Source organism: Lolium rigidum, chromosome 2 (genome assembly GCF_022539505.1).
Source record: "Lolium rigidum isolate FL_2022 chromosome 2, APGP_CSIRO_Lrig_0.1, whole genome shotgun sequence".
Classification (NCBI taxonomy): Eukaryota; Viridiplantae; Streptophyta; class Magnoliopsida; order Poales; family Poaceae; genus Lolium; species Lolium rigidum.
The window spans coordinates 45,219,507-45,247,253 of NC_061509.1; the positions used below are offsets into that span (position 1 = coordinate 45,219,507).

The 27,747-nt window shown below is 43.8% G+C and overlaps 1 protein-coding gene across 1 annotated transcript; it reads right to left on the bottom strand.

Moving 5' to 3' along the window:
- Window positions 1-422: 422 nt before the first annotated feature.
- On the bottom strand, window positions 423-2,809 carry LOC124686865 (65-kDa microtubule-associated protein 9-like). Its single transcript, XM_047220753.1, has 6 exons — window positions 2,318-2,809; window positions 1,556-2,239; window positions 1,268-1,355; window positions 1,067-1,140; window positions 877-951; window positions 423-656 (listed from the first exon to the last, which is right to left on the bottom strand). The coding sequence occupies exons 1-6, from the start codon at window positions 2,807-2,809 to the stop codon at window positions 423-425; spliced, it is 1,647 nt and encodes a 548-aa protein (XP_047076709.1).
- Between the last annotated feature and the right edge of the window lie 24,938 nt (window positions 2,810-27,747).

Below are 27,747 nucleotides of genomic sequence, written 5' to 3' on the forward strand. Positions count from 1 at the left end.
TTGTGTGGCTACTAACCACATGCTAACAAAAAAACCGATCTATCACGCCCATCTAAACACCAAATGCTTGGTTAAGATTAAATGATGGTGATGATTTGGATCCAATTTCTTATCCCATTAAGCGACTGCTTTGTTTATTGTCGTCCTCGCATATCGAAGTGCACCACCACCGTCGCCGTTGAACGCTTTTGCTCGTAGCCACGCTTTGAGGGGCGAATTTTGGATCTAGTAGGGTCAATTGCTCTATATGGTATGGAGCTTATGTACTTTTCAAGTCTATGCCTTCTAGTAGAGATAAAACTCTCATTAATTCGGCACTCTCTTTCCTTCTCGAGAATACGCAGAAGCTTTGTCGACGTCCTTAATTCACGAGATCTAGTGTCTTAATTTTCTCCTAGCAAACTACAAGCCACCCAAATATCTCACTCAAAAGAATCTGGTGACAACCCATCGTCGCTCCTACGTGATGATAACGCAGATTTGAGGTAACTTGGAGTGGTTGGCCTCGATGAAGACAATGCTGATGATGACGATGACACAACCATCTTCTTGCCTCCACCCATGGATAGTGTCCTAGTCACGTTCTTGATGCTCTTCGGGAGAGCTCTGGCCACCGGCGACTCCATGGTGCTTTGACCCTGCTGCCTCCTTTGGTCCTGTGAAAATCATAGCTACGTCAACAACCGAGGCTTGCTTTGAACACGCGAACTTCACTGAACATTATTTGAAATTCAAGATATATGCACGGGTAATCCATATATTTTCCAAAAAAAATGCATATGTAATTTTGCACCGTATACATCAATTGCAGGATTAATATGTACTACTATATATGTAGTGTAATAATTAAGATATGGTGGTGCAAGTATACCCTACCCTCTGTCTCTTCCTCTCTTGTTCTTTCTCTTTCCTCGTGTTGTCGTACTCTTGCAGCATGTCTAAAAGCCCCTCCTGCATATGCAGAATCCTCCGTCATTTTCAGAATTCAAAAACGAGATCAAAGCACAGAGTACCTAACTTCCCACCAAATTAAGTATAGAAATAGATGCAAATGAGGCATGCATACTCCATCATACACGAACTTGGCGCCTCTTTCCTTCTCCCATGCCACCACCTTCGCCGTCAAGGACTCCGCCATTGCTGCACCTCACAGATAAACCAAACAATCAGACGTGACATGGCACCATCAGAGCTTTGTTCATGCTAGTAAAGGAAGAAGAAACACTTCTCATCGACAACGACAACGAGGTGATGATCCTGTATTCACCTGGCATCTTACTGACTAAGGCGCGTGCCTTCTCGGCGCGCTTTAGCACCAGGTGGGTTCCTTTACCAACATTGTATCTGTTCTCGTTCTGAAATTGAACACAGAGAAATTCAGAATAAGAAACAAAACAAAAAAGTTGGCCTATCTTTGCTATGAAGAAAATTCTCTTGATTCCTGCGTGAGTTAAATCAGTTTATTTATGAAGTTTCTGTAACATTCACGTGAAACTTCTATAGAATTCATGTGAAATTTCATGCAAATGTACCAGAGAGTAGGTCTCAGTCTCACCCTGCTGTACTCCTCGAGCCAGGTTTCCTCCTCGAGGGCGGCCTGCCACCTCTCCATCCTCTCCAGCACGTCCTTCCGGCTGATCTCCTCGTCCCTGGCCTCCGAGATCTGCGTATCCAGCCGCGCCAGCACCAATGTCCTCTCCGCCACGGCTTCCCCGTCGTCGTCCAGCACGAGCATCTCCTCGCCATCGTCCTCCTCCTCCTCCGCGACCGCAGACACGATGCGCGCGCGGCGCTGGATCTCCCTGAGCTCGCCGCGCTTCCTGGCCAGCAGGTCCTTCATCCGGCGCCCCTTGAGCCCCTCCAGCCGCGCCACCTCTGCCTCGACCTCGCCGATGGCCTCCGCCGAGAGCGCGCCCGGCTCCGTGATCTCGTCCTCGGAGGCGGCCACGTTGCAGGCCACGCCCTGGAACCGGCTCTGCTCCTCCGCCGGCGTGTCCATCAGGCTCCACAGCTCCAGCATCGCCACCACCAGGTCCTGCAGCCTCTGCATCCTGCCACGCTTGGTCTCTCGCAGCCTCTCGGACTCCGACTCCAGCCTCGCGAGCGCGCCGTCGCTGATGTCGCCACCGGCGCCAGCTTCTTGCAAACTGGTGGTGGTTTCTGCCGGTTCCATGCCGAGAACCGAGGAGGACGCGTGTAGGGAGTCCCTGAGCTCAGCCATTTTCTTGATTCGATTCTCCTGCCAAAAACAAAGAACAGATTGATCGCCTTCGTCGCTCTTGCACATTAGCAATGTTGTAGATTGATCTGAACGGACCTTCTCTGATTGGAGGTGCCTCAGTTGCGCTCTGAGATCCTGGAGCCTCTTCATGGTGAGGTCGTTACCGTCGGCGTCAACGTGCAGCGGTTCGGTTGGCCTCATCTCCTGCTTGAGCCGGTCAATGAGCACCGTCACGTCCGCGAGCTCCCGCCGCCTCTCGTCCCTGCGCCGCCTCATGTCCTCCAGCTCCGACGCGACCACGCGCAGCTGCTCCCTAAGGCTCCTCCTGGAGCCGCTGCTCCGAACGGTGTCCCGCGGGTCGTCGTGGCCGATGGCGGCGCGGAGGGCGTCGAGCTCGGCCCGGGCGGCATCGGCCTCCGCTCGTAGGCGCGCGGCGTGGTGCCTGACCTGCGCGACCTTGGCCCCGTACAGGGCGAGGCAGTCGTCCTCCAGCGCCCGCAGCGCCGCCCGCCGGTCCTCCTCCGCCTCCTCGACCTCGTCCCACGCCTCCCCGAGCTCCCGCAGCACCGCGTCGCGCCGGGGCTCCATCGATCTCGTCTGGAACGTAAGTATGGCTGTATGGGTATGAAACTATGAAGAATCCACGGGACGGAGACGGCCTGCGCGCGGCTTCAGGGAGACCACGCAGCCGGACTTTGGGCGGGCATGGTGATGGCCATGGCCAGCCTCATGATTCCTCCGATCGGTGCCGGTGCGTGCGTAACGTCGAGCCCAAGGACGCGCGCGGCGACGTCACGTGCATGAGGACGGCGACGGCGAGGGCGGCGGTTTTGCCGAACCTCGTTGTACACGTACGTGGCGCCGGGCGACGCCGACGGCGGCGTCAGGGATCCGGGCGATCGGGAGGGGCCGGGCTGGGCGAGCGCGTCGGTCGATGCGGGACGAGAGAGAAAAGCGCGGGCGATGGATCGATGAGTTGGTGCGATTGGAGGAGATGCTCCCTCACACGTGGCGCTCACCCACTCATTCATGGTGGGTCCCACGTGCCCTCAGTCTGAACTGAACCGAAGGATCCAAGAAGAAATCCATCTAACAACTAAAAGCAAATTTGATAATTTATTTAACTGTGCAAGAACTGAAAAAGTTTAGCCAAAGGTTACATTCAAAACGTTAACAACCCCCCCCCCCCCCCTCCCCCTTTTTTTTTTTCTTAAAGTCATCCTCCACGGTGTTGAATTAGGCTCCTTTGATTCTTATGGTTTGCATGTGAATTGTGTAGGATAAATGCTATGAAATTTTTTCTACATAAGTTGTTAGATTCATAGAAACATATCCCACATATACTATTTTTTTTATAAGAATCTTGTAGTGCAAATTCTATAGAAAAAGAATTATATTTTACCTCGTGGAAAATCTTTTTTGCTACAATCAAAGATAATTCATTCTTATAGAATTCAAATCTCCTATTCCTATGTTTTTTTTCTATCGTATGAACCAATACAAGGAGCCCTTAGGGTATGTTCAATTGCTTTAGGAAAACTATGGTCGGAGATGGCCCGAACGCCCCAGCTAGTTATGCAAAGTTAAGTCAACCTCATACACCAATGACACAGGATGAGCTGTTATAGCACTGGTAGAAAAACGCTCATCTATACCGGTTCCAGAGGGGCATTTGTACCGGTTGAGCAACCGGTATAAATTATCCGGCACTAAAGGCCCCCCCCCCCTTTCGTACCGGTTGCTTACGAACCGGTATAAAAGGGGCCTCCACGTGGGCCACCAGGAGAGCTCAGGGCCAAGGAGCTTTGGTACCGGTTGGTAATACGAACCGGTACCAAAGTTCCCACCCGCGGCAGAGAATTTGCCCAAATCTCTGTCGCGGCAGAGAATTGAATTTTTAGGGTTTTTGGAGGGGTTTAGGGATATCGGTTTGTTTCATATCGCGTCGATGCATCAGAAACGCGTTTGGGTTTAGGTAGTACATGAAGATCAAGATGATGCATAGCAAGTTGGTGCATATAATATAACACACATGTAATTGCATAAGATCGCAAATTAAGTAGCACTATGCATGAAGATCGATCTTCATGCATAGTGGTACTCTCCGAGGCGTACTCTACATATGTCTATTACATGTAGCATAGTCGTACTCTTCGAGTCAACTATATATGTAACATGTACATCTTCATTCATAGTGGTACTCTGCGAATGGTGGTATGACGTCCCGAAGGAAAAATCCCGCCAATTCCTCGCCTATTGCTATGAAGCGGTCATCGATTGAGAGCTTGTTCCGCTTTCTTGCCAACTATAAAAGAATAAGATACAAATGAATACATGAAACAACTATTACTGAAACTCAGCACAACTTATGATAAGAAAACAAATTTGTGAAAATTGTTTTTGTACCTCTTTATTTCTTTCATTATTCGTTCTCTCGCTGACAATTCTGCGGATGTACTCGCAAACGAAGAATCCACAGAGATCGGTCCCTTGTGGTTGTTGCGGGCATTTCTTTACAAGAATATAATTCAATCAAACAATAGTCAAGTATGATAATTAAAGGTGTGTGGACCTAGGTAGTACTACTTACTTTCGCACGCCATCGCAGCTTCGGTGTCCATTCATGGGACTTATCTTTCTTGATGAAAGTTTGCCATACGCTGCTCGACAAAACAAAATGCATAAAAGAGTCATCAATTAGTTCATAGCAGGAAATTAACGAAACAAACCGATAAGAATTAAAATTACCTTATGAGCATTAAATAACAAGACACGTATAGTTCCGATTTTTTGCTTAGTGAGTCAAAGACTTCAACTTCTCCAATTTCCATATTGATGACGAGAAGAATAAAGTGAAACCTACGCACGTTTCAATATGTAGTGTCATATATATAAGTCATTAGTTAAAATTTTGACATACGGTGAGCAAAATATAATGTGTTATAAGACAGTAAGACTCACTCGAAGTTGTAAGGCCAAATTATTAGCTTTTTGTCACGTTGTCGCTTCAAAAACCTTAGCAAAGTCTCCGGTGTATCCTTGTTATAGAGGGGATCTTCTATGGTTTTAACATGCATTGTGTGCGGGTCAATGAACCCAATGTTTGTGATTTCGTCCCTTTTGCATTCGAGCATCTTCGATCTGCATAATATAGCGCACAAAAGATTATAATCTGCAGTACAATGAACGAGCTGAGCTAAAGACTTCTCAAATTAAATAAATAAATCACTTACGGACAATAGCAACCGATGATTGATTTGTCGAGGGCCCGGAGATTGTATAACTGAAAGAGTTCGCCGAAGTCAACGTTCACACAGTACTCCTGGAAGTAGTGCTCTTCCCTAACTCGCACCATGATAGTCTCGATCCCTTCCTTTGAGGCATTAAGGTACCACGGATGCAAGTTACGCATACATGTTGGTACCTTCTCCGAGATTCTCGACCAAATCTTTCCCTTGAACAAATTGATATGCTCGTTCGGCGAAGGCGTAATCAGTTGTGTCTTGTCGAGAACTTTGAACGGTCTTCCCGTCAAACACCTTGAGAGGGGCGACCGATTGAACGGGTTGTTGTCCGAGCTGGTAGACTTGGTGTATCCCTTTTATCTCCCTGATACCCGATTGAACGGGTTTTGTCGCCTCGATCATCTTGTCATACGACCTTTCAATAGAACGCGCATAGTCAGATGGCGGCGATGGTACAGGGTCATATAGATTCTCAATGGTACGCACAACTTTCACCGGATCTAGTGTCTTCTCGAAAGGTATCTCTGGCACTTTTGGTGCAATTTTTTTTTCAACTCGGCCTGAACGGCCTCCGCGTTTTCCTCGGGAGTTTTTTCCCAAGGTAACTTCTCAGTAGGCGGCAGTTGTTTCTCCTTTCTAGCTTTCTTCCTAGGCGGCGTACCGTTCCGCTTAACGGACGCTGTCTTAAGCGGAGGATCTCGAGATGGTGGACTCACGCTGGGGTCCCTCTCGGGTAGGTGTGGACTTGGCTGCTCACCAGGACTGCCACTAGGAGGAGTCGATGGCATTTGCTTGCTCATGTGTAGGAGTCGGTGGCCTTTGCAAAAGGACGACGTACTTCTTCGGCCATAGGGTGAAACCGTGCTTGACATCGGCCGGTGTCCTCTCATCTTCACCTCTAGGAATATCAAGCTCCACCTGTTTCAAAACCCGGAACAACTTCATCCACCCCGACACGAACACAGCCAGGTGGAATGGGCATATGATGGTGCATTGCTCCATCTTCACTTGGGTACACATAGCCGACCGCCACCTTAATGGACGCGGTCCTGAATAACATATGTAGCTCGCAATCATAGGCGGATCTAGCATCCCTCCAGCCCGGGCGGCCGCCCAGGCTTCCGGCCGGCCGACAGGCTTATTTTTATCCGTATTTTACGTGTATTTGATACAAAATTGGCACACTAAGCCTATTTGCCCAGGCTTCAAAAATTTCTATGTCCGCTTATGCTCGCAATCTGTCTTCTCCGTGACATAATCCACGGGGTAGCTTCTTCCACATCCGTCAAGATGCGAGGAACCGACACTGCTTCTTCGCTGAGATGGGGCAGCATCGGCTTGTGGATCCTGTAGAAACAGCGGCTGATCGAGTGCCCTCTAATTTCTCTCAAGAGCCTCCACCCTAGTTAACAATTCCGTTACAATGTCGGCGTCCTTCTTCTTCTTTCGCGAACGGCTTCTATAAGTGTCGGCGCTGTCCGGCCACGCTTCCTTCATGGTGAGACTCGGGCGAGCTCGTACCCGTCCAACGTGTTCGGTGGTTCCCCGGAGCGAGTGTCAGCTCGTCATTCTCTCGATCGGGAATGTACTCTCCCTTTCTGACATTTTCAATTGCATCTACAAGCTTCGGTACAATTGCCTCAATTTTTTCCTTCCATTTTCCCTTCGCAATGATCAGCCCTGTCTTTGGGTCCAACCCTGCCCCATGAGCGAACAACCAGAACTTGGACCGTTCGGGCCGGTCCCATGTCCGTGGAGTGATTCCCGCATTCATCAGTTTATTCTCAAACGCTGTCCACTTCGGAATGGCACTCTTGTAGCCACCTGACCCCAAATGATGCGGAAATTTCTTCTTTGAAGCATTTTTGGTATTTTTCTTCGATCGGGACAAAAAAGTAGACGATTGCTTATACTCCTTAAATGCGGGCCAGTGATCTTTTATCTTCACTAGATTATCATCGAATATTGGATCTTCATTCTTATATTTGTCCCATAAATTTTTCTTCCAGGTCTGGAATTGTATGGCCATCTTCTTCAATGTCCATTCCTTGACTTTATTCTTCTGGCCTTCCGTCATGTCTTCCGGTAGGCTGAACTTTGTCAGTAGCGTGTCCAAAGAAAAATTTTCATCGTGTCGTTGACATAACTAGCACCACTCTCCGCGTTCTTCGGCTTATGCCACTCTTGAATGCTGATCGGTACATGGTCCCTAACAATAACTCCGGCTTGACTTGTAAATTTGCGGCAAAACTCCTTGGGATGCTCTGGTTCACCATTATCCTTGAATGCCGTGAGGGCTAACCTGCCCTCGCCCTTTAGCACCCGCGTCGGGCCTCGTTTTGTTCTAACAGACTTGCTCGATGATCCAGAAGGCTAAAAGAAAAAAATTATTCGTTAATAAGTGCAATACAAATAAATGAATGCATCTAGGGATGAACATAGACTAATTGATACATAGATGAAAGATCGAGATGTCGCCTAGAGGGGGGGTGAATAGGCAATTACAAACTCTTGCGGATTTGTCTTGTAAGAATGCGGAATTAAACTATTGTTTAGTTTACAAGCACAAACCCTAAATATGCTAAGCTCAACTAAGTGTAACAATAGCAACTAGAGCTAAGAAAGGTAGGCACAAGATATATGTAGCACAAGTGATAGCAAGATATATGTACTTCAAGCACGATGGCTATCACAAGGAAAGAGAGCTTGGGTATAGAAATAACCGAGGCACGCGGAGACGAGGATGTATTCCCGTGTTCCCTTGCTTTGCAACTAGGTACGTCACGTTTGGAGGAGTGGAGGTCCCACGAAGGATTCCCCGCCACGAAGGCTCACCCTATTCTCCGAACCACACCCACAAAGGATAATGGCCCTTTCCTTATGGTTAGCTTTTCCTCCGCTCCGGAGATGGCAAGCTCCACAACCACTTCACAAGCTCCACGAAGGAGAAGCCCGGGCCCCTTCACAATCTTCCACGAAGAGATCACCGGGACACCAACCAAGCCAACTAGGAGGTCACCCTCCAAGAGTAACAAGCTCACGGTCTCTCACTCGAACAAATCGTGGTGGAGAGCTCAACACTATGCAATGATGCAAAGCAAGAACACCGGAGGTGTTCAAGTCCTTCACACACAAATCCCACCAAAGCAACGAATGCTAGGATGAGATTGGAGAGGAAGAACAAGGGGAAAGTCAACCAAAGACTCCAAGATCTAGATCCCAAGAGATTCCCTCACTTAGAGAAGAAATGGTTTGGTGGAAGTGTAGATCTAGATCTCCTCTCTCAAATCCTCAAGTATGAGCAAGAATGGTTGGAGGAATCAAGGGAGAGAGCAACTTCTTCAAATGCAACAATGAAGGTGAGAGAAAGGGGAAGAGAGTTGTTGCACAAGGTGGAAGAAGGGTTATTTATAGTCTAAGGAGAAAAATAACCGTTGGGGAGAAAACCGGGTGAAAATCGGATAAAAAACGAGCTGAAAAAGTGCCCAGCCGGTTGCCAGGCCGGCCGACCGGCCTGGGCGCTGAGGAGCCCGGTCGGCAGCCTGGTCCGACCGGCCCAGCAACCGGGCGCGGCAGGTGGCACGCTGGGCGGCGGGAAAGCCTCAGGCGCGCGGGGGGGCGGCCCAGGCCGCGTGGGCGGCGGCGGCCCAGCAGCGCACGGGCGGCGCGGAGGGCAGGCCGCGCGGGGCGCGTCGGGGGCGCAGACCGCGTGGGCCTCCGGATGGAGAGGCGGCCCGGTTAAAACCCGTTTGGACCGGAGGGGCAGCTGGGCTGGCCGGTGCGTGGGCCGGTGGCCGCCCGGTGCGGACCGGGTGGGTCGGCGTGCGGCCCGGCAGGCCGGGCGGCAACCGGCAGCCTTCCCCCTTTTTTCTTTTCTTTTTCTTTTTCTTCTTTTACCTTTTCTTTAATAACTATTGCTCCCGAACTCCGATTGACATGAAACTAATTTCGTTGGAAAGATAACAACAAATGCTATCCAATAGAAAGTGCAAACTCAAGAAACTGTAGGAGGGGATTTTATCATGAATATAAAAGGGTAGAACCTTATATCATGAATAACCGGTAAAATCACCCAACCTCGAAAACGCAATAGAAGATGCATGCGAACTCCGTTTTTGATGAACTTGGGCTTGTTGTAAAGCTAGCAACAAGCTCAAGAACCTCACATAGAGAAACACCAAGAAGCAATAAGGATATGCAAAGTATGCAAAGGATTGAGCTCTCTAAGACGATGTGATCAAGTTACTCAACCGAAAGCCCCTCTTAATAGTGCGGCTATCTATCCTATAATCCGGTCTCCCAACATCCACCTTGAGACCGGTAAAAGGAAAACCTAGCAAGGCCATACCTTTGCCTTGCGCATCCCGCTTGATCTTGATGATAACTCTTCAAGCTTCACTCAAGCCGGAATGCCTCACTTGACCAATGTTGCTTCGTGAAGACTCACAAATTCTCCCCCATACACTATGATGGGAAAGCTCCATTGATGCACATCTTCACTAGTCCATTATCACCAAATGGATGGCAAGCTTCAAGCATGTGATTCACTTGAGATGCTCATCTTGAACTTGCCCAACTCAACCTTGTATCTTCTCATACTCACATAAGATAGAGCATGGCTAATATTGAGTTCCACATAAGAACTCCATCTTCGTTTCTTCTTCTTGATCATATCACATATATATCTTCATACCGATGATCTTGATGCCAATACACAAGGTATACCTTTATCTTCATGGCATCCATACTTGAATCCAACACATGGAGAGCAAGTAGTACCTATGGAATATTCCTTCATATAAACTCAATGAAAACATTAGTCCATAGGGGTTGTCATTAATTACCAAAACCACACATAGGGGCAATGTACCCTTACAATCTCCCCCATTTTGGTAATTGATGACAACCACAATAAGAGGGTTTATATAATGAGTATTGGTGACAAGTACGCAACTTATCCGAAAATAAGTTGTATACAAGAGGTTGTGTTTGATATGGTCAAGTAACACAAAGCTACTAGCCCATATCAAAACCGGCTCTACTCACACAACTACAACAAATGCAATGGATGTGAGTAGAACCAATATATATAGAGAAAACTCCCCCACAATGTATGCACGTGTGATGAACATGAATTCATTGCATACATTGTCAAGATTAACCTTTGGGATAGTTTCCACTATATATATACAACCATGCAAGACATATAAATATGGAATGCATGAGAGGCAAAACACTTAAGCACAAACCAAACTTAAGTATAAAACCATTCCCTTAAACCCTCTAAACTTCTCCCCCATTGGCATCGATTGTCAAAATGGGTGAAAAATTTAGAAGGCCAATATAATGTGAGTTCCTCCCCAAAGTGTGCACTTCTCATAATTTGAGTGGAATCAAGTGCACATATCCAATGATGAATACTTGAAGGAAGACAAACTATATTGAGGATCAAAGATTGCAAAAAGATAACATGGTGAAATGAGCTTCAACAAGTAAAGCAAGCAATCAAAGATCCAATTGGACAAACAAAGATATCATGATAAGAGAGATATAGTGCTTCTAAAAATAAGAAAGCTCCCCAAGGTTCGTGCACAATTTATAATGTTTGCATTTGAATACAATATGCACAAACATGGAATCCTCACTCCCTATATATCATTTAGAACACAACTAAGATAAAGAGAGTATGCTTATCAAGAACAACTTTAGTCCAACAATTACGAGATATGAGTGCATGAAGAAAATAAATAAACCAAGCACTCATAAATTTTCTTTACCAACCCACTAAAAACAAAAGGGGTAAAAGATGGTCGGCAAAGAACAAGGATATCAAGATGATGGATTAACGCTCTTATGTATATGAGTTTCTAAAGTGGACAAAGTGATCCATAAAGAAACACGCACACAGAAGAGGTTAACAAAATAGATAAGACAAGATATCCAAGATGAAGTCATAAAATATACCAAAGGATGTTTGCTTAAGAAGCATATATAGCCTATGGCTCCAATTTTCACTTATGGTATATGAATGAACTTCAACCAAGTTAAACCTCAAAAACATCACAACTAACAATAAGGGAAACAGAGCTAGTTGGAATGTTTTGAGAAAGGCAACAAGTAACATAAATATGGATTTATTTCGTAATTTCATCAATATTGCACATAAGAGCTCTTTGAGGAATTGATATGCAATAAATTGCTAGAGGGCATGTGTGGGTGATGACCCACAAGTATAGGGGATCGCAGCAGTCTTCGCGGGTAGTATAACCCAATTTATTGATTCGACACAAGGGGAGACAAAGAACACTTGGAAGCCTTAACAGCGGAGTTGTCAATTCAGCTGCACTGGAAACAGACTTGCTCGCAAGAGTTTATCGATAGTAACGAGTTTTATAGCGATAGCGATAGTGAAATAACGACAGCAGAGTAACAAAGACAGCAGTAGTGATTATAATAAACAGCAGGATTAAAATACTGTAGGCACGGGGACGGATGACGGGCGTTGCATGGATGAGAGAAACTCATGTAACAATCATAGCAGGGCATTTGCAGATAATAATAAAACGGTGTCCAAGTACAAAGCAATCAATATGCATGTGTTCCAATTATAGTCGTACGTGCTCGCAATGAGAAACTTGCACAACATCTTTTGTCCTACCAGTACGGTGGCAGCCGGGCCTCAAGGGAATCTATCGGATATTAAGGTACTCCTTTTAATAGAGTACCGGAGCAAAGCATTAACACTCCGTGAACACATGTGATCCTCACATCACTACCATCCCCTCCGGTTGTCCCGATTTCTGTCACTTCGGGGCCATTGGTTCCGGACAGCGACATGTGTATACAACTTGCAGGTAAGATCATAAAACAATGAATATCATGAAGAAACAATAACATGTTCAGATCTGAGATCATGGCACTCGGGCCCTAGTGACAAGCATTAAGCATAACAAGTTGCAACAATATCATCAAAGTACCAATTACGGACACTAGGCACTATGCCCTAACAATCTTATGCTATTACATGACCACTCTCATCCAATCCCTACCATCCCCTTCGGCCTACAGCGGGGGAATTACTCACACATGGATGGGGGAAGCATGGCTGGTTGATGGAGAGGCGTCGGCGGTGATGATGGCGATGATCTCCTCCAATTCCCCGTCCCGGCGGAGTGCCAGAACGGAGACTTCTGGCTCCCGAGACGGAGTTTCGCGATGTGGCGGCGTTCTGGAGGCTTTCTGGCGACTTCGACTTCTCTTTCGTGCGTTTTTAGGTCGAAGGCAATATATAGTCCGAAGGAGGGCATCGGAGGCCGGCCGAGGGGGCCACACCACATGGCCGCGCGGGCCCCCCTGGGCCGCGCCGCCTTATGGTGTGGGGCCCTCGGGCCTCCACCTTACTTGTCCTTCTGGCTCCGTCAGTATTCTGAGAAAATAGGGCCTTCTGCATAAATTCCGAGGATTTTCCCGAAAGTTGGATTTCTGCACAAAAACGAGACACCAGAACAGTTCTGCTGAAAACAACGTTAGTCCGTGTTAGTTGCATCCAAAATACACAAATTAGAGGCAAAACAATAGCAAAAGTGTTCGGGAAAGTAGATACGTTTTGGACGTATCAACTCCCCCCAAGCTTAGCTTATTACTTGTCCTCAAGCAATTCAGTTAACAACTGAGCGATAAAAGAACTTTCACGAACACATTTGCTCATATGATGTATATATTCTCATGATATGGCTAATACTTAAGCGAGTTCATAATAAGATACATGCAAATAAGATCATCTAACAGCCTATGTCAATCATGAAGAGGTACCAACAATTAATAATAAGCATCATGAATCATGTATATAAGCAGGATTGCAATGTTCATAAGAGAGTATGATAAAGTGGTATCTCGCTTGCCCGTATTTGATCGGCAAAACATAAATGCCCGGGCACCTCTCGGAGTTCATAGAAAGACTAGAAGTAGTGATTGTCAAAGATAAAAGCATCAAAGTTATACCACAATCAATCATATTTTGAGACAAGCATATTATACTAAGAATGACGAGTTGCGCTCTCAAGATAGTGCTCGAAGAAATAATGGAGACACAACATAAAAGTAAAAGATTGACCCTTCGCGAGAGGAAGCGAGGGATTAACATGCGCTAGAGCTTTTCATTTTTGAAATCAGGAGTAAAGTTATTTTGAGAGGTGTTTGTTGTTGTCAACGAATGGTAATGGGTACACTAACTACCTCGCCAACCGGACTCCCAAGAGCGGCTCCCATGAATTATTTGCATGTTTATGTGGCACTCCTTCCAACCTTTCTTACACAAACCATGGCTAACCGAATCCTCGGGTGCCCGCCAACAATCTCATACCATGAAGGAGTGCCTTTTTATTTTAGTTTTATTATGATGACACTCCCCCAACCTTTGCTTACACAAGCCATGGCTAACCGAATCCTTCGGGTGCCGTCCAACAATCACATACCATGGAGGAGTGTCTATTTAAGTTAATTAATTTGGGACTGGGAATCCCATTGCCAGCTCTTTTTGCAAAATTGTTGGATAAGCGGGTGTGCCACTAGTCCATTTGAGAGTCCGTCAAAAGTAAATGACAAGGTTGAAAGCTAAACACCACATACTTCCTCATGAGCTATGAAACATAAACACAAATTGAGAAGCATTTTGAAGGTTTTAAAGGTAGCGCATGAGAATTTACTTGGAATGGTTTGAAATGCCATGCATAGGTATTTATGGTGGACACTTTGGAACAACTTGGTTTTCAGGTGTTTGGAAGCACGAGCAGCGTTCCCGCTCAGTACAAGTGAAGGCTAGCAAAAGATTGGGGAGCGACAAATCAAGAGAGCGATAGAATCGTCATAATCATGCTTGCGGCAAAATAAATTAACGGAGGCATAAAAGTGATACAAGAACTCTGAAGCAATATAAATCATCGAGGCTTAATTGACTTTGGTTCAGTCATATGCATGCGTGAGCATGTGCCAAGTCGATATAAATGAATTATTCAGAGGAGGATACCACAATGCCATACTTACTTATGAATAAAACAATGCAAGCAAACATCCATGACATGCTACTCATATTAATAAATTGGAGCTAAACATGAGAGATCATGAACTACTAGACTTTCTCAAATAACATATACCTCACATGAACCAACTAAGCATGCTCACATGGATGAGTATATGTACAAAAATGAAAACAAATAGAGTTCATACCAGCCTCTCACCACAATCCAATTGTCGTAGATCGTCATTATTGCCTTTCACTTGTGTAGCTTGGATAATATAAAATGAAAACCACGCTCCAGCCACCGAAGACCATTGAACTCATGATGAACTTATCAAACCAAAGAAGAAGAGCAAATATTTTTGGTGTTTTCGAATTGGGAACAAGAACAAAAGGAAACAAGCAAACAAAGCAAAATCTTTTTGGGTTTTCTTATAGCAAACTAGCAATAGCAAATAAAGCGAAACAAATGCAAGAAACCAAAGCAAACAAATTATGAAGAGAAACAACAGAAATATTTTTGGTCTTTTTGTGTTTTGGGAAAGAAACAAAGCAAAAACAAGAAATGGCAAACTAGAAAACTCACATAAACACAAAGCAGCAGAAATTCGTCAATCTTGACAGCAGTACAGTACTCGATTTTTAATAAATTCTTCCACTGCTCAAATCGAAAAGTGTTCAACTAATGAAAGTTAGATAACAACCTGGGGAACATGCACAAAAATTGGCTTCGAAAAATACTGTTCTGGCTATTTTTGAGAATTTTTACGGTAACAGTCCAGAATCTGTTTTCAGGCAGCACTTCCCCAGATATCATCTTCCTCTCATTAGAAAACCACTCAAACAAACAAAACAAGTATATACAAGTATCCAGCAACCATAATATGCAAAGAATGAGTGATGCCGGTATACCTCCCCCAAGCTTAGGCTTTTGGCCTAAGTGGAGTTCAACCCCAGCGCGGGTCGCTGTTCCTCGCCGGTGGATAATGCATGGCATAGTCATAGTAAGGTTCCTGTGCAGAAGAAAAGCGTGGAGGCTCCACATATCCAACATGTTGATGCGAGGAACTTGCTGCATCGGATGATGAGTCGAGGTGTTCCTCGGCCTCCTCCGTGTTGTCTCTTGCATGATGGCCTCCTCCCTCTATGTGTGCAGTCAGTGCACCTTCTGTGACCGACCAATCTTCCCTGGAATCAAGGTTAAACAGAACAGGCGCAGGCAATCTTACTAGTTTCTCAGTTTTCTTAGTTATTCTCCAGACTTTCTTATAAAATGTCATCTTTTAAAACAGGTTACCCAAGTTAGACGAATCAGAAACAAATTCATGTCTAATCATAGAGACTATGTCAAGTTTTTCTATGGAAAGTGGAATGTCAAGATGATGAGGTTCTACATTATGCAAAGCTAGTAAACGAGAGGCGATGAGACGTCCACAAATTCCACCTTTCTCACGGTTAGTAGCAAGTCTATAAGCTATCAATGCCCCCAAATTATAAGTCCTACTACCTTGCAGTGCCGCAGCTAGAAAAGCTAAATCCGGGATAGATAGTTTACCACCAATCTTTCTAGCAAGAACGCATTTAGTAATGAAATAGGCAAAGTAGCGGATAGCTGGGAGCTGAATGCTAGTGATTTTACCACTATCCTCTGAGAAACTCCTTCCATAGCAAATCATCTCGAAGAGGCTTAAGAGTTCTCGCGGCGATCCCCTTATCTTCTCGCATGATCCCCATTGCGGTACTCTAATTGCTGCACAAAAATCACTGAATGGCAAGTTGACAGCTTTATTATAAATTTTATACTGAACCGTGGGGTTAGATTGCGACCAATTGAAATTAAAGTCCTGCACAACAGACATAGTTAATTTTGCATATTGGCTTGGTTCTCCTTCAACAAAATCACTCAGCCCTGCACGAGAAATTAGACTCTGAACATCTTCCAATATTCCTGCGCTTCTCATGAAATCCGCGCACGGGTAGTAAGAGGGGTATACTCCCTCTTCACGGTTCACTCTCATGACTTGTTGGACCTCCAATTCTTGTTGGTTAAGTTGATATCTATTCCACTCCATTTTCTGAAATTTTCAACAAACAATATAAAATTTGATTTGGTGACATATAATCAATGGGAACTACTATAGGAACTTGCTAGAGTACTAATCATGCATCAAAACTAGTTTATACAACTTAGAACAAGCATGCAAGCTCACTAAACATGTTACCTACAGCAGCAAAATATTCAAGATATACTCAACCAAACAAAATTCTACTTGGATAATCGGAGGAGTCACATACCGGAGAGCAAATGTGCCAAATTTCGAGACGAAATCTGGGCTGAGCAAAGAGATCGAAAAATCCCGAGCTCTTGAGCAAAAACGCGAGTGAGAGAAAGCTGGTTCAAGTTTTTTCGGGAGAGAGAAGACTCGGGAGAAAGAGATGAAGTAGTGGGGCAAGGAGGGGCCCACACCACGAGGTGGCGCGCCCCCTCCTTGGCCGCGCCGGCGGGTGGTGTGGCACCTCGGGGTGCCCCACAGGTCATCCTCTCGGTGCTCCCGAGTGCCTCTTCGAAAAATAGGACCAACGGTATAATTTTTGTGAATTTTTGAAAACTTTGAAAAATGCACATTTCGGGTATTAAGTTTATTATTACCGGCCGAGAAATTTTTTGAAATCTCTAATTAACTAAGGAACTTTGCAAATTAAAAGTGCTACAGCAAATAAGACAAGTGGAGGAAGAAAGAGATGTTGTTTACCTCCTCTATGCATATAAAAAGTATTCGTTAACAAGGTTGATCAAGTCTTGCAACCGAATAATTTTTACATAACATAAGAAGAAATAAACCTCAAATCAATCATGTTACCTTGAATTGTATTGATATGGATCCAATCATAAGATTTTGATAACCTTCTTTAGGCTCATATATAGGACAATCGATAGTTCCAACTTTGATAGTTCTCACATTAGAAATAGTATTGACTCCACATACTTTATCAATCCTCTTGGGGAAATAAACGATATGCTCCTTATCATCAATATTGAAAGTAACCTTTCCTTTATTGCAATCAATAACAGCCCCTGCGGTGTTAAGAAAAGGTCTCCCAAGAATAATAGACATATTATCATCTTCAGGCATTTCCAACACAACAAAATCGGTTAATATCAAGCGGTTATTAGTAACTTGAACAGGAACATCCTCACATATACCAACAGGAATAGCGATAGATTTATCAGCCATTTGCAAAGATATATCGGTAGGTATCAACTTATCTAAATAAAGTCTCTTATAAAGAGAAAAAGGCATAACACTAACACCGGCTCCCAAGTCACATAGAGCAGTTTTAACATAATTATTCTTAATAGAACAAGGAATAGTAGGTATACCTGGGTCGCCCAACTTCTTTGGCACTTTGCCATTGAAAGAGTAATTAGCAAGCATAGTGGAAATTTCCTCATTGGGGATTTTCCTTTTTTTAGTAACAATATCTTTCATATACTTCGAATAAGGAGGCAATTTAATAGCATCGATCAAAGGGATTTGCAAGAATAAAGGTTTCATCCAATCACAAAATTTATTATAGTGTTCTTCTTCCTTTGATTTTAGTTTCTTAGCAGGAAAAGGCATTTGCTTTTGTACCCAAGGTTCTCTTTCATTACCATGTTTCTTAGCAATAAAATCTTCTTTAGTATACTTTTTATTTTTAGCATGCTTTTCAGGTTCATCTTCTACCTCTTCTTTATCAGAAGCATCATTCTCATCATTATCATTATCATTATCATGTTCATTACCACTTTCAGTTTCAGCATCGGAAATAGAAATACTATTAGGATCATTAACAGGTTCAGAGGATTCTACAACATTTTTATGTTTCTTCTTCTTCTTCTTCTTCTTTTTCTTAGAATGAGCACTAGGTTCAATGCGTTGAGAATCTTGTTCAATTCTTTTGGGATGCCCTTCAGGATATAGAGGATCCTGGGTTGAGACACCACCTCTAGTTGTTACTTCATAAGCATGTTTCTCTTTAGAATTATTATTTAGCAAGTCATTTTGCACTTTAGTGAGTTGATCAATTTGAGTTTGAATCATTTGAAAATGTTTAACAAGCACCTTAACATCATTGGAGGTTCTCTCCACAATATCATGCAAATTGCTAATAGCTTGAGAATTTTCCATTAGATGATTCTCTACTCTCATATTCAAATTTTCTTGCTTAACAATATAATTATCAAACTCATCTAAGCATTGCGCAGGAGGATTCGAATACGGAATATCTTCCCTAGTAAAGCGTTGAAGGGAGTTTACCTCAATCATGGGCGAAGGGGGAATTATCTCACATATATCCTCTATGGGAGGTAGATTCTTCACATCTTCGGATTTAATACCTTTCTCCTTGAGAGACTTCTTAGCTTCCCGCATATCTTCATCATTCAATTCAATTAAACCCCTCCTCTTCAATATTGGCGTTGGAGTTGGTTCAGGTGTATCCCAATCATCATGATTCTGGCTTATTCTAGCCAATAAATCTTCGACTTCGTCCGGAGTTCTTTCCTGAAAACACAACCAGCACAACTATCCAAATATGCTCTAGATTCAATGGTTAGTCCACTATAAAATATATCAAGTAGATCATTCTTTTCTAAATCATGTCCAGGTCGAGCTCTGATAAGAGAACAAAATCTTGCCCATGCCGCAGGCAATTTCTCTTCATCTCCCTGATCAAATCTATAAATTCTCTGTAAAGCAGCATGTTGAGCACTAGCAGGAAAGTATTTTCGAAAGAAAACATCACGCAAATCAAGTGGACTTTTAATAGAACCAGGAGGCAAATTATTATACCAAGTTTTAGCATCATCGTTTAATGAGAAAGGAAAATTTTTAATGACAAAGTAAGTACGCATCTTGATATCATCAGAAAACAAGCTACTCATAGAAGAAAGTTCATTCATGTGTTCTACAGCACTTTCTTTTTCAGTACCACAAAAGGGTGTTTTCTCTACAATAGCTATATGAGATAGATCAAGAGAAAAATCATAATCTTTATCCTTAATGCATATAGGAGATGTGGCAAATTCGGGATTAGGAGACAGCTTATGTCTAACGAGTATATTGTGCGAGAAACTTTTTAATGTTTCTTGCATCGATAATAGAATTGCATTTATCAATAAAATCATCATTAAGCTCCACATAATCTTCATCGGGATCATCACTAGAATAATCAAGTTCGGGTGAATTAACAGGTGTAGTGGCATTTTCATTAGGAGTTTCAGCATTTTCAATTTGTCTAGACCTAGCAATTGTAGCATCTAGAAAGGATCCCAACGAACCACTATCATCAAGCACAACGAAACATTATCAATATTATGAGAGTTTTCGGATTCAGCGAGACGTACCGGCTTGTGGCGGTGAAACAAGTTGACTTATCACGGAGGGTGAATCAAGTGTAGCAGAGGTACTCGAGTTGTACCTTTTCTTGTAGTGGATGGTAATATGGCGACTTTAGAATCGCGAGCTTTACCCATGATGGAGAATTTGCAGCGAACAATATCAATCCAAGTGAACTTCCAAATAAAGCTATGCTCCCCAGGCAACGGCGCCGTAAAACGGTCTTGATGACCCACAAGTATAGGGGATCGCGGCGGTCTTCGCGGGTAGTATAACCCAATTTATTGATTCGACACAAGGGGAGACAAAGAACACTTGGAAGCCTTAACAGCGGAGTTGTCAATTCAGCTGCACTGGAAACGGACTTGCTCGCAAGAGTTTATCGATAGTAGCGGCTTTATAGCGATAGCGGTAGTGAAATAACGACAGCGAGTAACAAAGACAGCAGTAGTGATTATAGTAAACGAGCAGGATTAAAATACTGTAGGCACGGGGACGGATGACGGGCGTTGCATGGATGAGAGAAACTCATGTAACAATCATAGCAGGGCATTTGCAGATAATAATAAAACGGTGTCCAAGTACAAAGCAATCAATAGGCATGTGTTTCAATTATAGTCGTACGTGCTCGCAATGAGAAACTTGCACAACATCTTTTGTCCTACCAGCCGGTGGCAGCCGGGCCTCAAGGGAATCTATCGGATATTAAGGTACTCCTTTTAATAGAGTACCGGAGCAAAGCATTAACACTCCGTGAACACATGTGATCCTCACATCACTACCATCCCCTCCGGTTGTCCCGATTTCGTCACTTCGGGGCCATTGGTTCCGGACAGCGACATGTGTATACAACTTGCGAGTAAGATCATAAAACAATGAATATCATGATGAAACAATAACATGTTCAGATCTGAGATCATGGCACTCGGGCCCTAGTGACAAGCATTAAGCATAACAAGTTGCAACAATATCATCAAAGTACCAATTACGGACACTAGGCACTATGCCCTAACAATCTTATGCTATTACATGACCAATCTCATCCAATCCCTACCATCCCCTTCGGCCTACAGCGGGGGAATTACTCACACATGGATGTGGGAAGCATGGCTGGTTGATGGAGAGGCGTCGGCGGTGATGATGGCGATGATCTCCTCCAATTCCCCGTCCCGGCGGAGTGCCAGAACGGAGACTTCTGGCTCCCGAGACGGAGTTTCGCGATGTGGCGGTGTTCTGGAGGCTTTCTGGCGACTTCGACTTCTCTTTCGTGCATTTTTAGGTCGAAGGCAATATATAGTCCGAAGGAGGGCGTCGGAGGCCGGCCGAGGGGGCCACACCACATGGCCGCGCGGGCCCCCCTGGGCCGCGCCGCCTTATGGTGTGGGGCCCTCGGGCCTCCACCTTACTTGTCCTTCTGGCTCCGTCGTATTACGGGAAAATAGGGCCTTCGCATAAATTCCGAGGATTTTCCCGAAAGTTGGATTTACGCACAAAAACGAGACACCAGAACAATTCTGCTGAAAACAGCGTTAGTCCGTGTTAGTTGCATCCAAAATACACAAATTAGAGGCAAAACAATAGCAAAAGTGTTCGGGAAAGTAGATACGTTTTGGACGTATCAGTGGGTAGGTGTATTCCCAACATATGCATCTTCTCAAATTACTCAAATGTACAATAAGAAGTTTTATTTTAAAAATGATTTTTCAAGAACCGCAATATTTTCGAAATAAATAATTTCATTCCAAGATACAACCTACAATAGGTTGGATGCTATATGAGAGTGCATGAATAAGATACTTGTTACCGATATGGCAATGGCTTGATGTAGTAGATAAGAGTTCATCGATCATCCTAGCTTGACTCCAATCTTCATATGGTGACAACACCTTCCTTATAGATGAGACAAGCCTCCATTGCATCTCCAATGTACCTAAAACATCATTCAAGTACATCTTGGTCCCCAAACTTATTGGGTCCAATATGGTTAGACTAACCACAATATATAGGACACACTCCATATAGACATGTGCATATTTAGATGAAATTTGAATTTCATGCACATCTTAGCCATTTAGGATTTGATGGAGTATATCCTACATAATGGATCAAAAGAAAGCAAGCATGCAACAAGTATAAACAAATTACATATAAGCATGCACCAAAACTTTTAAAGATCCAAGAAAGATATACTTTGGACAAAACACCAAAAGAATTAAATAAGGCATAGAGGTGTCACAAAACAAATTTGTTGTCCAAATTATATCTAAGAAGCGAATCACAAAAGATTTGTTCAACAAAGTTCAACAAATGGACTAAGAAGAAACCATTGAGCATAGAGGATGAAATAAAGCAAACATGCTCAAAGACTTATCTCATTCACCAAATAACACATAGAAGAAGGAATGAGATAGCAAAACTCCCAAAGGAGAAAGGTTCGAACAAATAAACCAAACCCACTACACTTTTCACAATGGCACAATGTACCGTAAGGAAAAGGTATGTATTCCAAAACAAACACTTGATATGAATCAAGGGGATTTATCAAAAGATTTTTGAAAGGGACAAGGAAGACATATGGGAGCTACAAAGATTTCTTGGAAATAAAATAGGAAGTAAGAAACAATCCAAGGTGAAAATGATCCAAAAATTCAACCACATACAAGGTTATCAATTGTCAAAGACAATGAGTATATTGGAAATAATTTCCGGTGGAGTATTGACAATGATAGTAGGGATCAACTTCACAATAAAAGGCATAGGATAAGTATATAGAATTAAGCGCTATGCACGGATGAAGATTCTTGATAACTTCAACTAGTCAAACAATCACGCACGGCAATGATTAGAATAACTTGAAGCAAACGGTGTCCCAAATAAGATATAGAGATATGTATTTGAGGAAAAACCGCACCAAGAATTTCTTATTCAAACAAGAACCCACAAGATGAGTAATAAAAGATTTTTATTAGGAATGGAGCTTGTTTGAGCAAACATGCCACCTAGGAACAAGATAATTAAGAGCATCAACTCTAAGTGGCATAACCTCATATGTTCACATTTTCTAGGCTTGTGATATGTACAAAACATATTACTCCCCCATAATGTGATAAAACATTTCTTCTAAATAAGAGGCAACTAAAATTCAACTAGAGATGATTAATGAATATTTAGAATTTGAATTTCTCATGAGTATGACACACCACATAGTGACTAGATAATCTTGCAATATCAATACTAAGTGGTGGTACTCATGTACACTCATTTTAAAGAAAGAGAGATGCACAAAGCATATCACTCCCCCAAAATGGGATGTTCCATTAATCACTTCAAAGAGAGCCAAATAAGATATCATTAAGATGCATTAGGCTCAAAACAATACACAAGTATATGATGAGACAAACAAACATACTTGAATACACAAGATAGGCAAGTAAGACACAACACATACATACACATATTTGGTACAAAACCAAACATGCAAAGGGGCAAGTAACTTACAATAAACATGAAGAGTTGAAGTATAAGTTACCGCAAAGAGGAACATTGGATATAAGATATAGACGATAATCCATATGACTTGGCTTGGTAAAAATGTAATATATGAAGATCCCTTAATTCTTCATGAAGTAGCCAAGTCTCCAATGACCTCCACTTGTACCTATTGATCAAGTTTGAGATTGTTGGTCCCCAACCAAGTTGGGTCCTAAGAGGTTAGTCACAATAGGCTTGGCAACCCAAATGGTTCTTTTCTTGAAACCACTTTGAGTTCCAACAAACTTGGCAAACACATTGCCATCCTTATCCTTCCCTAGAGAATAATCATCATCAACAATTATAGGGTTAGATAAGGTACCACCTAAGCAAGAAGAAGCAAAGTGCCCCTTCTCACGACATAAGTAGCAAGTGTTCCCCTTTCTCTTCTTTATTGATTTCTTCTCTTGGGGAACAATATCTTGATTCTTCTTGGGAAGTGGCCTATCTTCAACTTGAGGTCGAGCATGAGCTTGACCTTTACCTTGTGGCCGTTTCCCTTGTTGTTTCTCACTCAAGTGCTTCTTCTTTTTCTTCAATGGGCATGATCTAACATGATGCCCTTCAACCTTGCACTTGAAGCAAACCAACTTGGCCGGATCATCGATTTTATCTTGGCCCTTCTTCTTGTTGCTCTTGCTCTTGGACTTGTTCTTGTTATTGGAGTTGAATCCAAGTCCACTCTTGTCATTGGGGGATTGTTGCGCACTCAACATCTTGTCAAGTGCGGATTTCCCTTCATGATGTTTTTCCAAGTCTTTCTTCAAAGAAAGGACTTGGGCCTCGAGCTCTTTTATTTCCTCTACATGGTTAGTAGAAATACAAGTAATAGAGGAAGTAGAAGCTTCATTGTTGGAACAACAAGGCAAAGTGAGTAATCCAACACAAGGTGTATCACTAGTTTGACTAGATGGATTACAAGGACTAGCACATGGCAATATAACATTTGTAGTAGAGATTGTGCTAACATCCATATGAGGCTCACAAGATGTTACCTTAGTGATACTTGCCTCATGAGCTAACTTTACCCATCATAGGAAACTAGAAGATCATCATGAGAGCTTGAAAGCTTTTTATGACTTTCTTCCAATTCCCTATAATTGCTAGTTAGCAACTCAAGTTGAGCCCTTAGCTCAACATTCTCCTCTAAGATAGATGCTTCACAAGAATTAGAGTTAGTAGCACAAGCATCAACAATAGTTTTCTCATTTTCATGCATATAGGATTGAATTTTTTGTGTAAGCATAAAATTAGTATGCTTCTCATCTTTTAGCTCATGCTTGAGGAGAGTGAATCTCATTTCCCCATTTTCAACATGGGACTCCAACTCCACTATGGTTTCCCTATATTTATACAAGGTATCCATAGAGTGTTCGAGATTAGCACGAGCTTCTTTATTACCACGAAGAGAAGCATAAACCATTGCCATATCATGCACCAAGGTATTATATTCTTCATCATTATCATCGTCATCATTCTCATCATTAGAGGTCGTGTTAGGAGTCAAAGTAGGAGATACCTTTGATCCATTTGCCATAAGGCACATGTGCATACCGGAGGATGAAGATGAAGATATTCTTGAATCCTCATTTGTAATCGTGTCTTGATCCATAGAGTGTTCGGTTTCCTCTACATTGTTAGTCAACAACCAACTAGAGGAAATAGAAGCATTTTGATTATGGGAACAAGACAAGGTAAGCATATCATCATGAGATCTATGTAAGCAATTTACACATGATATGCAAGGACTATCAACACAAGTATGTAGGTTATTTTCAATGCTAGATGTGTTTAAGTCCAAAGAGGAAGCATTACAATGGGATAGAGATGAAGAATCATCACTATTGAGCACAATATCAACATTGCAATTTTCCTCACCACTCACCATATCATTACCTCGTGTCTTGCTACACGTTGGTGAAGTGGAAGAAGATGATAACTCATCACGACCGGAGGTGGAAGCAACTTGGAGCTCTTCATGATGTGAAGGGAAAAGAGCTCCTCGGAGTCACCACCGACCAATTTAGAAGTGGATCCACCAAACATTTCCTTAAGCTTGATCCACATCTCATGAGACGATTTTCGCTTTATATATATCAAGAACCTACGAAAATCGGGTCTCAAGGAGAATAAAAGCTCATTAGATACTTGAGCTTCAAGATGTAAGTTTTCTCATCCTCTAAAGATAGATTTTGAGAATCCATCGGAGGAGAAAAACCGACATCTAGAAATTGCTCTATATGTGGACACAAGGTCCGAAGATTACAAAGCAAGCAATTTCGCCACAAAAGATAATTTGTGCCATTAAAGACAATTGTGTCATTGTGCACTATACTAGCCGACATCTTTACTCTCAAGGCGGTGAAGCCTTAAACAAGGAGAGACCTTGCTTTGATACCAATTGAAAGATCGAGATGTCGCCTAGAGGGGGGGGGTGAATAGGCAATTACAAACTCTTGCGGATTTGTCTTGTAAGAATGCGGAATTAAACTATCGTTTAGTTTACAAGCACAAACCCTAAATATGCTAAGCTCAACTAAGTGTAACAATAGCAACTAGAGCTAAGCAAGATAGGCACAAGATATATGTAGCACAAGTGATAGCAAGATATATGTACTTCAAGCACGATGGCTATCACAAGGAAAGAGAGCTCGGGTATAGAAATAACCGAGGCACGCGGAGACGAGGATGTATTCCCGTGTTCCCTTGCTTTGCAACAAGGTACGTCACGTTTGGAGGAGTGGAGGTCCCACGAAGGATTCCCCGCGCCACGAAGGCTCACCCTATTCTCCGAACCACACCCACGAAGGATAATGGCCCTTTCCTTATGGTTAGCTTTTCCTCCGCTCCGGAGATGGCAAGCTCCACAACCACTTCACAAGCTCCACGAAGGAGAAGCCCGGGCCCCTTCACAATCTTCCACGAAGAGATCACCGGGACACCAACCAAGCCAACTAGGAGGTCACCCTCCAAGAGTAACAAGCTCACGGTCTCTCACTCGAACAAATCGTGGTGGAGAGCTCAACACTATGCAATGATGCAAAGCAAGAACACCGGAGGTGTTCAAGTCCTTCACACACAAATCCCACCAAAGCAACGAATGCTAGGATGAGATTGGAGAGGAAGAACAAGGGGAAAGTCAACCAAAGACTCCAAGATCTAGATCCCAAGAGATTCCCTCACTTAGAGAAGAAATGGTTTGGTGGAAGTGTAGATCTAGATCTCCTCTCTCAAATCCTCAAGTATGAGCAAGAATGGTTGGAGGAATCAAGGGAGAGAGCAACTTCTTCAAATGCAACAATGAAGGTGAGAGAAAGGGGAAGAGATTTGTTGCTCAAGGTGCAAGAAGGGCTATTTATAGTCTAAGGAGAAAAATAACCGTTGGGGAGAAAACCGGGTGAAAATCGGATAAAAAACGAGCTGAAAAAGTGCCCAGCCGGTTGCCAGGCCGGCCGACCGGCACAGGCGCCGAGGAGCCCGGTCGGCAGCTGGTCCGACCGGCCCAGCGAACGGGCGCGGCAGGTGGCGCGCTGGGCGGCGGGAAGCCTCGGTGCGCGGGGCGGCCCGGCCGCGTGGGCGGCGGCGGCCCGGCGGCGCACGGCGGCGCGGAGGGTAGGCCGCGCGGGGCGCGTCGGGGGCGCAGACCGCGTGGGCCTCCAGATGGAGAGGCGGCCCGGTTAAAACCCGGTTGGACCGGAGGGGCAGCTGGGCTGGCCGGCGCGTGGGCCGGTGGCCGCCCGGTCCGGTTGGCGCCCGGTGCGGACCGGGTGGGCTGGCGTGCGGCCCGGCAGGCCGGGCGGCAACCGGCAGCCTTCCACCTTTTTTCTTTTCTTTTTCTTTTTCTTCTTTTACCTTTTCTTTAATAACTATTGCTCCCGAACTCCGATTGACATGAAACTAATTTCGTTGGAAAGATAACAACAAATGCTATCCAATAGAAAGTGCAAACTCAAGAAACTGCAGGAGGGGATTTTATCATGAATATAAAAGGGTAGAACCTTATATCATGAATAACCGGTAAAATCACCCAACCTCGAAAACGCAATAGAAGATGCATGCGAACTCCGTTTTCGATGAACTTGGGCTTGTTGTAAAGCTAGCAACAATCTCAAGAACCTCACATAGAGAAACACCAAGAAGCAATAAGGATATGCAAAGTATGCAAAGGATTGAGCTCTCTAAGACGATGTGATCAAGTTACTCAACCGAAAGCCCCTCTTAATAGTGCGGCTATCTATCCTATAATCCGGTCTCCCAACATCCACCTTGAGACCGGTAAAAGGAAAACCTAGCAAGGCCATACCTTTGCCTTGCGCATCCCGCTTGATCTTGATGATAACTCTTCAAGCTTCA